We start from the raw sequence: 10,970 nt of genomic DNA, 5'->3' as shown, positions 1-10,970 counted from the left end.
CCCCCCCCCCCCCCCCCCCCCCCCCCCCCCCCAAGTTGTCTTAATTAGCTCTACTGAACTAGTCATGCTCAACAACCCCATTCATGACTTTGCTCTTTGTCTAGGATCAAATAAATCAGTTTCTGAAAAGAATGAAATGGTGTAATGTGTTATGCAATCAATCACCAGCAAGTACCACATTATTTTGATGAGAAAGGGCATGTTTATTGTCTGTTGATACAACTGAAATACATAGATACAGTCTTCTTAAATACTCTGATTCGAGGGACACCACAGATGACGGGACATATTATCCAGGTAGGGGCAGTCTACTTCCAGGTCACCTCCTCACCAGGCTTCAGCTCCCTAAAGAGAACAAAAGTTGGATAAGCTTTTACCCAGAGCAACACTGCCGTTAGAGACCGGCTTAATATCAGGCAAGTTTTCAAAATGCTTATTATCAAAACATTTAAAAAGCTAATTGTACTTACGTTTTATGTTATAAGTGCACTGGCAAATATACATGGTAAAACACAACTAGAGGCTTTTGGGTTCCATCTCTAATGTTTATTTGGGTCAAGTGGAGTAACTGTATATTGGATAGCTGTTAGTTGAGTGTTGCAACACAAACTACATGTTTTCCTTTAATCACCGAGCATTCTGCTTACTTATATTCCTAGTAATTAGTTCAAAGTGGAGGTGAGTGGGTTTGCAGTAGCAAGGATCATCATCACACAACTTTGAAATGAATGTCACTGGATCCTTAATCCACTGAAAACCAAAGGGGGACTTGTTTAACTTTAAGACAGAGCGGGGACATTTTATTCTTACCTGCTAAACAAAACACTTTTGTTCCTGAAAGCTGTCAGCTTCTGGTCCTGTTGTTTGTCGAGGTACCATCCGATCACAAAGCCCATGGGCACCAGTATGTTCACCCAATGCTCCCGGGCAAGTGCTACAAAGTTGACCATGGTTCCTACAGAAGTAAGCAGAAAACACATTGTAACCTAGATTCTGTGGCACATTTTAAACCCTGGTCAAAAACGGGTATACTAATATTTGCATTTGACATGACACTATTACAAAATGTACTATCACATTAATGAAAACCTAATGCAATATCCAATAGATTGCTCTGCCAGTCACTAAATGAAATGCCATGCATTTCGAAAGGACTTTGCCCAGAGTTACTGTAGTCAGTGGAAAGGGCCTATACATCTTTGGAAAAAAGTGGTATCACACTATCTAGTTGAAATAATTAATAGGTAACCCCCATCACATCTGAGGAACTACACAGGAGACAGGACTACCAATTCTTTTAGGAAGGCCATCTTTATTTAGACGAGCTCAACAAGACCTGTGACACTAAAGCTACTGCAAAAATAAAGCTGACAGATATTCTGGTCATATATATTTCTGATTTGGGATTGATTGGATTGCACAACTAAAACTATATGTGACAAATCATGATAGGTGATGACAACCTCTAAAACATTGTTTTTAGCCTTTGGATGACCTCATTTGCGTGGACACTATTCGGACTGAGAACATAATGGAGCGTGTTATTTAGTCATTTCATTGTTGCTGACGTTTGTCAGACAGAGCTCTCTTATATTTAATTGGTGTGAGGTGAAGGTAATCTCTAAACCTCATGTAATACCATTTAATATTGCACACTGTAATTTAATAACTAAACACAACGCAGACCACAGCTACTTGTTAGCTAGCTAGCTAACATTAGCAATGTGTGTCAGGTTTTCGTTGAGAATGGTTTCTCAGTTAAAGCAATTGTTAGGTGTTTAGCAAAATCAACATGTTACAGTTCAATGACTCAAATATCAAAGACGCACAACGAATATGTAAAATATTACCTTCTGTTTACACCAAGCAGTGGCCTTTAGCTCTTCACTCAGTAGGCAGAGGACATTGGACTCTACCAACTGTGACAATGCGACGGTGTCATTTGAACAAGAACAAAAATGTATTACCGTAATGTCTCTTATCATGGGTGATAATATCAGTTACAACATATTAATTAAATATATTCAAGAACAGTTATTAAAATGTACTACGATAAAATGAGCATTTGGTGTTAAGTCGGGAAATAGTTTTTTATTTATTAACGCGGCCATACTTGGTACGCTCTTTTGCCCTTTCACACATGACGCAGCGGTAAACATGTCTGCTAGTCAAGTGTGCACTGTAAACGCTAGACAAAATGTCTTAATGTTGGAATTATAGAACATTTACCAATTGTGTTTCTATATCAACGGGAGGAAATTATAGTATCTCCTATTTAGTGGTAAGTTGCACCTTCCATTGCCGACCCAAGTCACTTAACGTTGCATCCACAAGCTAAGTGTAGCTAGGATGCTAAATAGACAGGCTGCCGGCTAACGGTTACTTTGTTAACGTTGCTAGTGCGAACTAGCTGTGGCTAGCAACCAAACTGCTTTACTTTTCTTACTTACTTGTAATTAATTAGACGGCCACATATTTAACAACCAGTTAAGTGTCTATGTTTGCAGATTACATGAATAGAACTGAATGAGTGCTCAGTCGTCATCAAAGTTGCACAGAGCCACACCACTTAAGTAGGTGGTTTAGTTTTGTTTATTTGTTGTGTGGTAAGCATAACCTCCTGCTAACTTAAGTTTACTTTCAGCGTGACAACTGAAGAAACATGACCTCCATTATCAAACTGACAGCCATATCAGGGGTGCAGGAGGAGTCGGCCCTCTGTTACCTGCTGCAGGTGGATGAATTCCGCTTCCTCCTGGACTGTGGCTGGGATGAAAGCTTCTCAATGGACATCATCGATGCTATGAAACGGTAATTGTGCTATCAATCTTCTAAATCCATCACTCCCCCCCCCCCCTCTGTTTTGCAAATTCAAACAAGTGTGATGTCCTCTTTTCCCTCCAGATATGTTCATCAGGTCGATGCCGTGCTCCTCTCCCACCCTGACCCCATACATCTGGGAGCCCTGCCATACGCTGTGGGGAAACTGGGTCTAAACTGCACCATCTATGCTACAATCCCTGTCTACAAGATGGGTCAGATGTTCATGTATGATCTATATCAGGTAGGAAGGGGGTGTGGGGGAATGTACTGCATGTAAAGCTATTTATTAGAGCTTGATCGCATATTTACCGATGATTTCTTAATCATTTCATTCTTTCCGCTTAGTCTCGAAACAACAGTGAAGACTTCACACTGTTCACCCTCGATGATGTGGACTGTGCTTTTGATAAAATCCAGCAGCTGAAATACTCTCAGATTGTCAATCTGAAAGGTGAGTTAGTTGCAGACCCGTTTAGGTCAGGACAGGAGTCACCACTGTTTGTGTTTCACGTCTTTCTTTTTACCTGACAGGGAAAGGACATGGGCTTTCCATCACTCCACTTCCAGCCGGACACATGATTGGAGGCACTATTTGGAAAATTGTGAAGGATGGCGAGGAGGAGATTGTTTATGCCGTTGACTTCAACCACAAGAGAGAAATGTGAGCGCACAAAACATTGATATGAAATTGGATTTGTTTAGTTTTTAATCTCGTGTTAGCTCATGCCCGTTTTAACTCCGTTCCTCTATTCTAGACACCTCAACGGCTGCACGTTGGAGAGCATTAGTCGTCCGTCTTTACTTATCACAGACTCCTTCAACGCTACATATGTGCAGCCACGTCGCAAACAGAGGGATGAGCTGCTCCTTAGTAAGTAATCTTCACAAGACTTTTAAGTAACAATGTCTGTATTTAACAGTATATTTATTCAGTTGAATTACTTATATTTTAAGATGTATTGCAATCACATTATAACATGTCTTGTGGTGTAAGAAAATAACCATGTAATCCTGCATGTAATTCAAATGAGCAAGTTATCATTTAAGTTCTCTCTTTCTGTCCAGTATTAGTTTTTTCTAATATTTTGTAAAAAATATAGGATGTTTGGTGTTTTGCATCTACTCTAACTACTCATTGAATACAATGGGAGAACAATGTTGTTTATTTTCATTAATATTTTCATATATTTTTTCACAGCCAATGTAATGGAGACCCTTCGTGGTGACGGAAATGTCCTTATTGCCGTGGACACAGCTGGGCGTGTGTTGGAGCTGGCTCAGCTCTTGGACCAGATTTGGAGGACAAAAGACGCTGGACTGGGAGCCTACCCCCTCGCTCTGCTGAACAATGTCAGCTATAACGTGGTGGAGTTCTCAAAGTCCCAGGTATCGATCACCGATTTTTACACTTTAGAGGATATTGTACTATTCCTTCCTTGTGACTTTACCAGGATAGTTCAGAATCACTTTGTTTGCCACATATAACAAATGTACACAATTACATGAACTTAATCCGCTTTGTTTCTGAAGGTGGAGTGGATGAGTGACAAGCTCATGAGGTGCTTTGAAGACAAGAGGAACAACCCCTTCCAGTTCCGCCACTTGACCCTGTGCCACAGTCTGGCAGACCTGGCGCGGGTGCCCAGTCCCAAAGTGGTGCTTTGCAGCCAACCAGACCTCGAGTCTGGCTTTTCCAGAGAACTCTTCATCCAGTGGTGCCAAGACGCCAAAAACTCTGTCATCCTGACGTACCGCACTACACCTGGAACTCTGGCCCGCTACCTCATTGACAATCCTGGAGAGAAGATGTTGGATCTGGAGGTGAGACCGGCGGTCACAATGCTGATTTGTCATGACGGAGGGTTTTCAGATTGTCTCTTTACGCTGCGTTTTCCCCACGACAAGCTCTGTTATCTCACATTCCGACTCATCATTTGCTCCATATCCATCTTTCACTCTTCTCGTTATGACAGGTGAGGAAAAGAGTGAAGCTCGAGGGCAAGGAGCTGGAGGAATACCTTGAAAAGGACAGAGTGAAGAAAGAAGCAGCTAAAAAACTGGAACAAGCAAAAGAGTAAGTAGAAATAGACATGGGTCGACTGGGTGCTCGAGGGTTGGATGTCTCTTTTTCATGATGCTTTATGCCTGGTGGTGTAACAAAACCTGTCATTTATTTTACCGTCTTTTAACAGCTCAAACAGGAAATTATGTAAAAAGCCAGCAGAAATGCAAATACTGCTCTAGATTGCAAATTTAATCTGAGTCTATTTAAATGGAAATTTGTAAATGGGAGATGAGTCATGACACTTTAAGGCAACATTTCCACTCTGCAACTGAGCGAAAATCTGTTGCCTGTCTGTGGGAAAATGAAACATGTATGTGTACAGTTAATGTGTATTTCATGCGCTTGCAGGGTGGATGTTGACTCGAGTGACGAGAGCGATATGGACGATGATCTGGATCAGCCCGTTCCAGTGAAAACAAAACACCATGACCTGATGATGAAGAGCGAGGGGAGCCGCAAAGGCAGCTTCTTCAAACAGGCCAAAAAGTCTTATCCGATGTTCCCCACACACGAGGAGAGAATCAAATGGGACGAGTATGGGGAAATCATCAGGTGCAAAACCTTTAATACACGGCAGATTACATAAAGATGCATACAGAGAATTTACACCGACTGTTTGACGCCATCGTCAATAAGCCATTATTGTTCTTTCGCAGACTAGAAGACTTCCTGGTTCCTGAGCTGCAAGCCACAGAGGAGGAGAAAAGCAAACTGGAATCCGGGTTGACCAACGGCGATGAGCCCATGGACCAGGATCTCTCTGTGGTTCCCACCAAATGCATCTCCAGTGTAGAAAATCTTGAAATCAGGTCAGTGATCCTTCAACAAGAACTCTGCAGGTTTTAATTCCCAATATGTGTCGTCTCAAGTCTTTTAAGAAATCTTATCTGTGAGGATACTAAACAATGCTAACTTAACTCTTCTTCCAGAGCGAGGATAATGTACATAGACTACGAAGGTCGCTCTGATGGCGACTCCATCAAGAAGATCATTAATCAGATGAAGCCCAGGCAGTTGGTGATCGTTCGTGGGCCGGCGGAAGCCAGTCTGGACCTGGCTGAGTCCTGCAAGGCTTTCAGCAAGGACATCAAGGTCTACACGCCCAAACTGCAGGAGACCATCGACGCCACCAGTGAAACGCACATCTACCAGGTCAGCCGCACTAAAAGCCTGCCGGGTTGCATTTTTGTGATGATTTGATATACAGGATTGTTGTACGTAGGTCTATCATGTATCCTTAAATGTGTTTAATAGATTCATGCAGCAAAAATATTCTGCTGTGAAATAGTAAAACCTGATAAAACTTTGTCGGTTGACAAGTGAGGCCAAAAAGTTAACTGCTACGAGGTTGATTTCTTTAGCAAAGCACAGAAGAGAGCTTCCATGACAGGCGAACATCTTCATCTTGTCTCATCTTCTCGCGGTAAAGGTGCGGTTGAAAGACTCCCTGGTGAGCTCCCTGCAGTTCTGCAAGGCCAAAGACACCGAGCTGGCCTGGATCGATGGCGTGCTGGACATGCGCGTGGTGAAGGTGGACACGGGCGTGATGCTGGAGGAGGGTGTGAAAGAGGAGACGGAGGACGGCGAGCTGGCCATGGATGTCGCCCCCGAGCTCGACATCGACCAAAACGCCACGGCGGTGGCAGCACAGCGAGCCATTAAGAACCTGTTTGGGGAGGACGAGAAGGAGGTGTCTGAGGAGAGCGACGTCATTCCCACGCTGGAGCCACTGCCTCCACAGGAGGTGAGACATCATTATTTCTGAATATGAGTTATGGGGTTTTGCGATAGGTGTGACAATTAAATGTCAATTTTTTTTCAAAATGCTGAGAATGACATCATCTCCCTTTCCCTGATTAACAAATCCAGAATGTATGAATATGCAAAGATTTTAATTTCAAAGGTTTTAGTGCCGGTCATAATAAGTCTCCCACTTCACTGAGAAGCACATTCCCCTTGAATGACAAACTGGTGTTATTTGACCATGATTATCTTCCACACTAGTTGTGCCGTCACAAATCATGCTCGTACAGACGCTTATTAAACTCAGACTGAAGGTGAGCACGGAGAATCTTTCCCCCTTCAGCACATAAATGTGCAGACAGCCTTCTCGTGTCAAACTCATCAGCATAGACATCGTTCTACTGAATCTTTATGTAAAAAAAGACTCCATGTTGTCAGCAAAGAGGTTGGGAGACAGTTAGCCCAAGGTGCGCTGTCAACAGACACCCATTGGGCTCTGATTGAGAAGGCATTATAATGCAGTTCCACTGTTATGTGTTCACAAGGACACATAAGCAATTCAGACAGCCCTTAGTCTAACCGACGCGTCTTTTTTTCTTGTTCTCCCTCCAGATTTCTGGACATCAGTCGGTGTTCATCAACGAGCCTCGCCTCTCCGACTTTAAGCAGGTCCTGCTGAGAGAGGGCATCCAGGCCGAGTTTGTGGGAGGCGTGCTGGTATGCAACAACATGGTGGCCGTCCGCAGGGTGAGTTGTCCTTCCCACTGGCTCAGCGAGTGTGCTATCCGTCAGCTCCCTGCCACACTCGTCACCACTACCCCCCCCCCCCCACAGGGAAAGTTGCCCGCACAGACATACGACGTAGGCTCGTTGTACCGCCAAAACCAAGCAATAAAAATGTTGAGCCAAAATTCCAGGTCTCTGTGCAAAGAAGTTGCATAGCTGAAATATAGCCCGTTTTAATGAAATTAAAAGCATGTGAATTAAAGGACCTGTACAAAACACTTAAAATAATTAATTGTCCAACATATTTAAAGACCCTAAAAGGCCTTTAGCTTATCACAAAAAATATATCCTCTCACATCTCCTGTCTGTAACCTTCAGTAACTTTTATTGTACCCGTCAAAGCCCCAGAAACACACAACCATTATTTACGACTGCAGCAAACAGGCACAGATTAAATACATTACCAATGATGTGGGTATTTATTGCCTTAGAGCCGTACAGCTGAAAAAGACACTAAAATTGTTGTAACGCATTGTGACACATTGATGGACTGTCGGGCAAGTTGTTTTAGATGGCGTAAATACAGCAGCCCAGTCTATACAGTAATGTAGTACAGTAAATACAGCAGCCCAGTCTATACAGTAATGTAGTACAGTAAATACAGCAGACCAGTCTATACAGTAATGTAGTACAGTAAATACAGCAGCTGAGTCTAGATAAACAATAGCAGAGGTATCTATCGAATGTGAGGTTAAGGTTTGTCTACTTCTACCCGATGAGATAAATTACCGGTGTCGGACCAAAAGTGGAACATTAAACACAAGAGAAGCAAATGCAGCCTGTTAAAGGAGGATTCAAATAAAAGTTACATATGAATACATCTCACCTCAGAAAAACCCCGCAAAAAAGAAAAGTTGAGAGTGAGCCAGGATACCAACAACAAAATGCATAATTGACAAGAACTTAAAATAGACACAACCCAGAAAATGAGATCAAAGAGAACTGAGACTCTTAAAGGCGCGTGTGGTATTTAAGAGGGAAAACTTGGAGCGGATGGCTTCATTAGAAAGTCTGTGAACGTCTGTGGGAATGAATTGGACCGATATTTATTTTGGAGGTCAGCAGTGGGCTGTTCAGTGCGTGTACTTCAATGTTTAAAAAGGGAACCATGTCGTACAAAGTGTTAATGAATGGACCCATGTGACCTGTGCTTCTTTGTCCAGACGGAGGCCGGGCGCATTGGCCTGGAAGGCTGCCTGTGTGACGACTACTATAAGATCCGGGAGCTGCTGTATCAGCAGTACGCCGTGGTATAGCAGCAGCAGCAGCAGCAGGAGGAGGAGGAGGAGGAGGAGGAGGAGGAGGACGACACACTGCAGAAGAGCATACAGCGGCAATACAGAGACGATCCTTCACAAGGACTTTACCCAGAGGACAAGGGTGTACCACACTCTGCCTCATGGGCAGCTCCAGCTGTTTCCCTGCAAACCCAGTTGTACATTTTCCCTTTTTATAGTAGTTTTTTTCCAGATGATGAATTTTTTTTTTATGATTGTTAGTTTACCTCCACAAAGCGAGAGGCTGATGCTTTCCCTGGACTGACCTCTCTGTGTGTGTGTGTGTGTGTGTGTATGTGTGTGAAGAGATACTACAACTCCTCCCTCTGTACAGTAACATCCTGATGCACTGGATGGACTAAAGGATGCGTTTCCCCCTCCTATTCTGTCATTAAATCCTTTTTTTTTTTTTTTTTTTTTTTCAAATATGCTTTGTCTCAGATGTCAACAGTTAGGGCTGGGTAATAAACCTCATTACTTTTTTGAGTAAAATGGGAAAGAATCAAAAGTTGGCACAATTCTTGAGCTCTGTCCTCTTCACTTATTCTTGAGACCACTAGGTAGCAGATATATTTCACACTTGAGTCCAGATCAAATATCACAGGATAGATATACTATACTATAGGTAGACTATTCCACTCCAACAGTAAAGCCTTAGTGTAATACTCTGTAGTACTTTGAACATATATTCAGGTTAACAGGAATTTTTGGTTATTTTAGACAGAATTTATCGAAAATACGTTCTTGTGTGGCCGGTCGTGCCACATTAAGAGGGTGCTCCTGTGTTTTTGTTATTGCACTTCCATGAAATGAAGGGCCCGGTGAGAGACCGACCAGAAGCAGAGGCCCGGGTATCCTGAGTTTGAGCTACTACTGTCTGATAAACGCCCAAAACTCCAGCTTGTAACGCAGGATACTTTCTCTGATTTGATGTCTCGCAACCAAACCAAACTAACTGATGACATCATCAGTCATTTTCTCAAAATTTTCACAAATTTCCAATGACAAGTAAACTGATGTTCATGTGTAAAATTGGTGTATTTTGCTCAATTTAAAAGTGAATATTCCTCAAACTAATCTATTGAAAAGTATCATTTTCGATGCAGAAACTGTACCCAAATGATCCCCTGCTCTGTCCTTATTTTTTATTTTTTTTGCATGCGCTGCATCTATCAACACACACATGTCCTGCCTGCTAGTTCAACTAGTTAGCGCTGCAACACCAGATGGAGACATTTTTCAGCTGCATCTAACCGGCCCCTGAATACCCATATCAAATCTGCCCATGCGGCAGGACCATCTGTAATACAGTGGAGAGATGACATGGTCCCTGAAGAGATAACTGGGATTGAATATAATTCAGCCTACTAGCAATAAATAAATAAATAAACCCCCCTGGCTGTTCATGACAGGGTAAAAAAATAAATAATGAAATGGTTCAGCAGTTTGTTTTCTTATCTTTCTCAGACACACATGGATGTACAGCCTCACCTCTGCTGTGCTCCAGTGAGGTCTAACCAGCGTATTGGAAAGTCGGGGCGATAAGAAGGCATGTTGCTGCTGTTGAGGATGGAGGGGAAGGCAGGGTGTCACTGCCGGAGAGATGTGTCCGCTGCACCCGCGGTGGCACATTGACTTGGTTGATTACGTTTGTAGCGCTGTGTGAATCCCGGGGGAAGATCCTTAATACGGGCAGCTGTGGAACGCCACTTTTACGGATATACCATCCCCCCCCCCCCCATCATCCTCCAACAACTCTTCATCATCCAGAACTCTCCCAACATCACATGTGCAGCATAGTGGTGGAGACTCCTCCTACACTGATAGCCTGTTAAGCAATCACTGTGGGGCGCACGCACATAAGTAGGGCAGTGAAAGCAGTGTGTGTGTGTGTGGGGGGTGATCATGCACATGGTTGGAGGAGTTACACTTGAGCACTGATGGCTGGCTGACGTGCAGGCCTGTTCTTACACAGTTGCATAACATACAGTTTTGCACTTTAGAAACATTAAAATTTAAATGCTCTTTTTTTAATCCGTGGCTCACACAGACATAGACACACACACACACACACAAACGTTCATGTTCAGAAAGGCAGAAACGCTTCAACGATGCCTTTTATTCCCCACCCCACCCCGAACCTCAGTAACCTGTGACAGGCAGATGCTGAGAGAGAGAGAGAGAGAGAGAGAGAGAGAGAGAGGAGCTCTTCTGTGCCACAGAGCATGCCAGCCCTGCCCAGTCACTGCTTTTCATTTTGATAATTGACCGGCAAC

The 10,970-nt window shown here is 43.2% G+C and overlaps 2 protein-coding genes across 4 annotated transcripts; one reads left to right on the top strand and one right to left on the bottom strand.

The window, feature by feature from the left end:
* Positions 1-187: 187 nt before the first annotated feature.
* Positions 188-1,935, bottom strand: ndufb1 (NADH:ubiquinone oxidoreductase subunit B1). Its single transcript, XM_031861752.1, has 3 exons — positions 1,851-1,935; positions 811-955; positions 188-345 (listed from the first exon to the last, which is right to left on the bottom strand). The coding sequence occupies exons 2-3, from the start codon at positions 948-950 to the stop codon at positions 309-311; spliced, it is 177 nt and encodes a 58-aa protein (XP_031717612.1). The 5' UTR covers positions 951-955; positions 1,851-1,935; the 3' UTR covers positions 188-308.
* A 210-nt stretch (positions 1,936-2,145) lies between these two features.
* Positions 2,146-10,769, top strand: cpsf2 (cleavage and polyadenylation specific factor 2). 3 transcript variants are annotated; one of them, XM_031861833.1, is made up of 15 exons: positions 2,146-2,281; positions 2,645-2,811; positions 2,905-3,064; positions 3,169-3,274; positions 3,355-3,484; positions 3,579-3,694; positions 4,022-4,209; positions 4,354-4,644; positions 4,797-4,897; positions 5,237-5,440; positions 5,545-5,697; positions 5,818-6,040; positions 6,318-6,632; positions 7,244-7,378; positions 8,581-10,769. In XM_031861833.1, the coding sequence occupies exons 2-15, from the start codon at positions 2,663-2,665 to the stop codon at positions 8,671-8,673; spliced, it is 2,364 nt and encodes a 787-aa protein (XP_031717693.1). In that variant the 5' UTR covers positions 2,146-2,281; positions 2,645-2,662; the 3' UTR covers positions 8,674-10,769. The 3 variants fall into 3 exon arrangements, with proteins under 3 accessions (XP_031717693.1, XP_031717695.1, XP_031717694.1); XM_031861835.1 differs by lacking the exon at positions 2,146-2,281 and adding an exon at positions 2,299-2,573; XM_031861834.1 differs by lacking the exon at positions 2,146-2,281 and having other exon boundaries at positions 2,299-2,811.
* Positions 10,770-10,970: the final 201 nt, after the last annotated feature.

Source organism: Anarrhichthys ocellatus, unplaced genomic scaffold, assembly GCF_004355925.1.
Source record: "Anarrhichthys ocellatus isolate YVR2014 unplaced genomic scaffold, GSC_Weel_1.0 scaffold25, whole genome shotgun sequence".
Taxonomy (NCBI): Eukaryota; Metazoa; Chordata; class Actinopteri; order Perciformes; family Anarhichadidae; genus Anarrhichthys; species Anarrhichthys ocellatus.
The sequence above is the reverse complement of the archived record's forward strand: the minus strand, read 5'-3'. Positions and strand labels throughout refer to the sequence as shown.

What these genes read in the sequence shown, in the direction of transcription:
- ndufb1 (XM_031861752.1), bottom strand. Translation starts at nt 950, where the DNA reads ATGGTCAACTTTGTAGCACTTGCCCGGGAGCATTGGGTGAACATACTG. An exon ending in AAAAGTGTTTTGTTTAGCAG is followed by an intron (nt 346 to 810) that starts GTAAGAATAAAA and finishes TGTTCTCTTTAG; the next exon opens with GGAGCTGAAGCCTGGTGAGG.
- cpsf2 (XM_031861833.1), top strand. Translation starts at nt 2,663, where the DNA reads ATGACCTCCATTATCAAACTGACAGCCATATCAGGGGTGCAGGAGGAG. An exon ending in ATCATCGATGCTATGAAACG is followed by an intron (nt 2,812 to 2,904) that starts GTAATTGTGCTA and finishes TTTTCCCTCCAG; the next exon opens with ATATGTTCATCAGGTCGATG. An exon ending in TCATGTATGATCTATATCAG is followed by an intron (nt 3,065 to 3,168) that starts GTAGGAAGGGGG and finishes CTTTCCGCTTAG; the next exon opens with TCTCGAAACAACAGTGAAGA.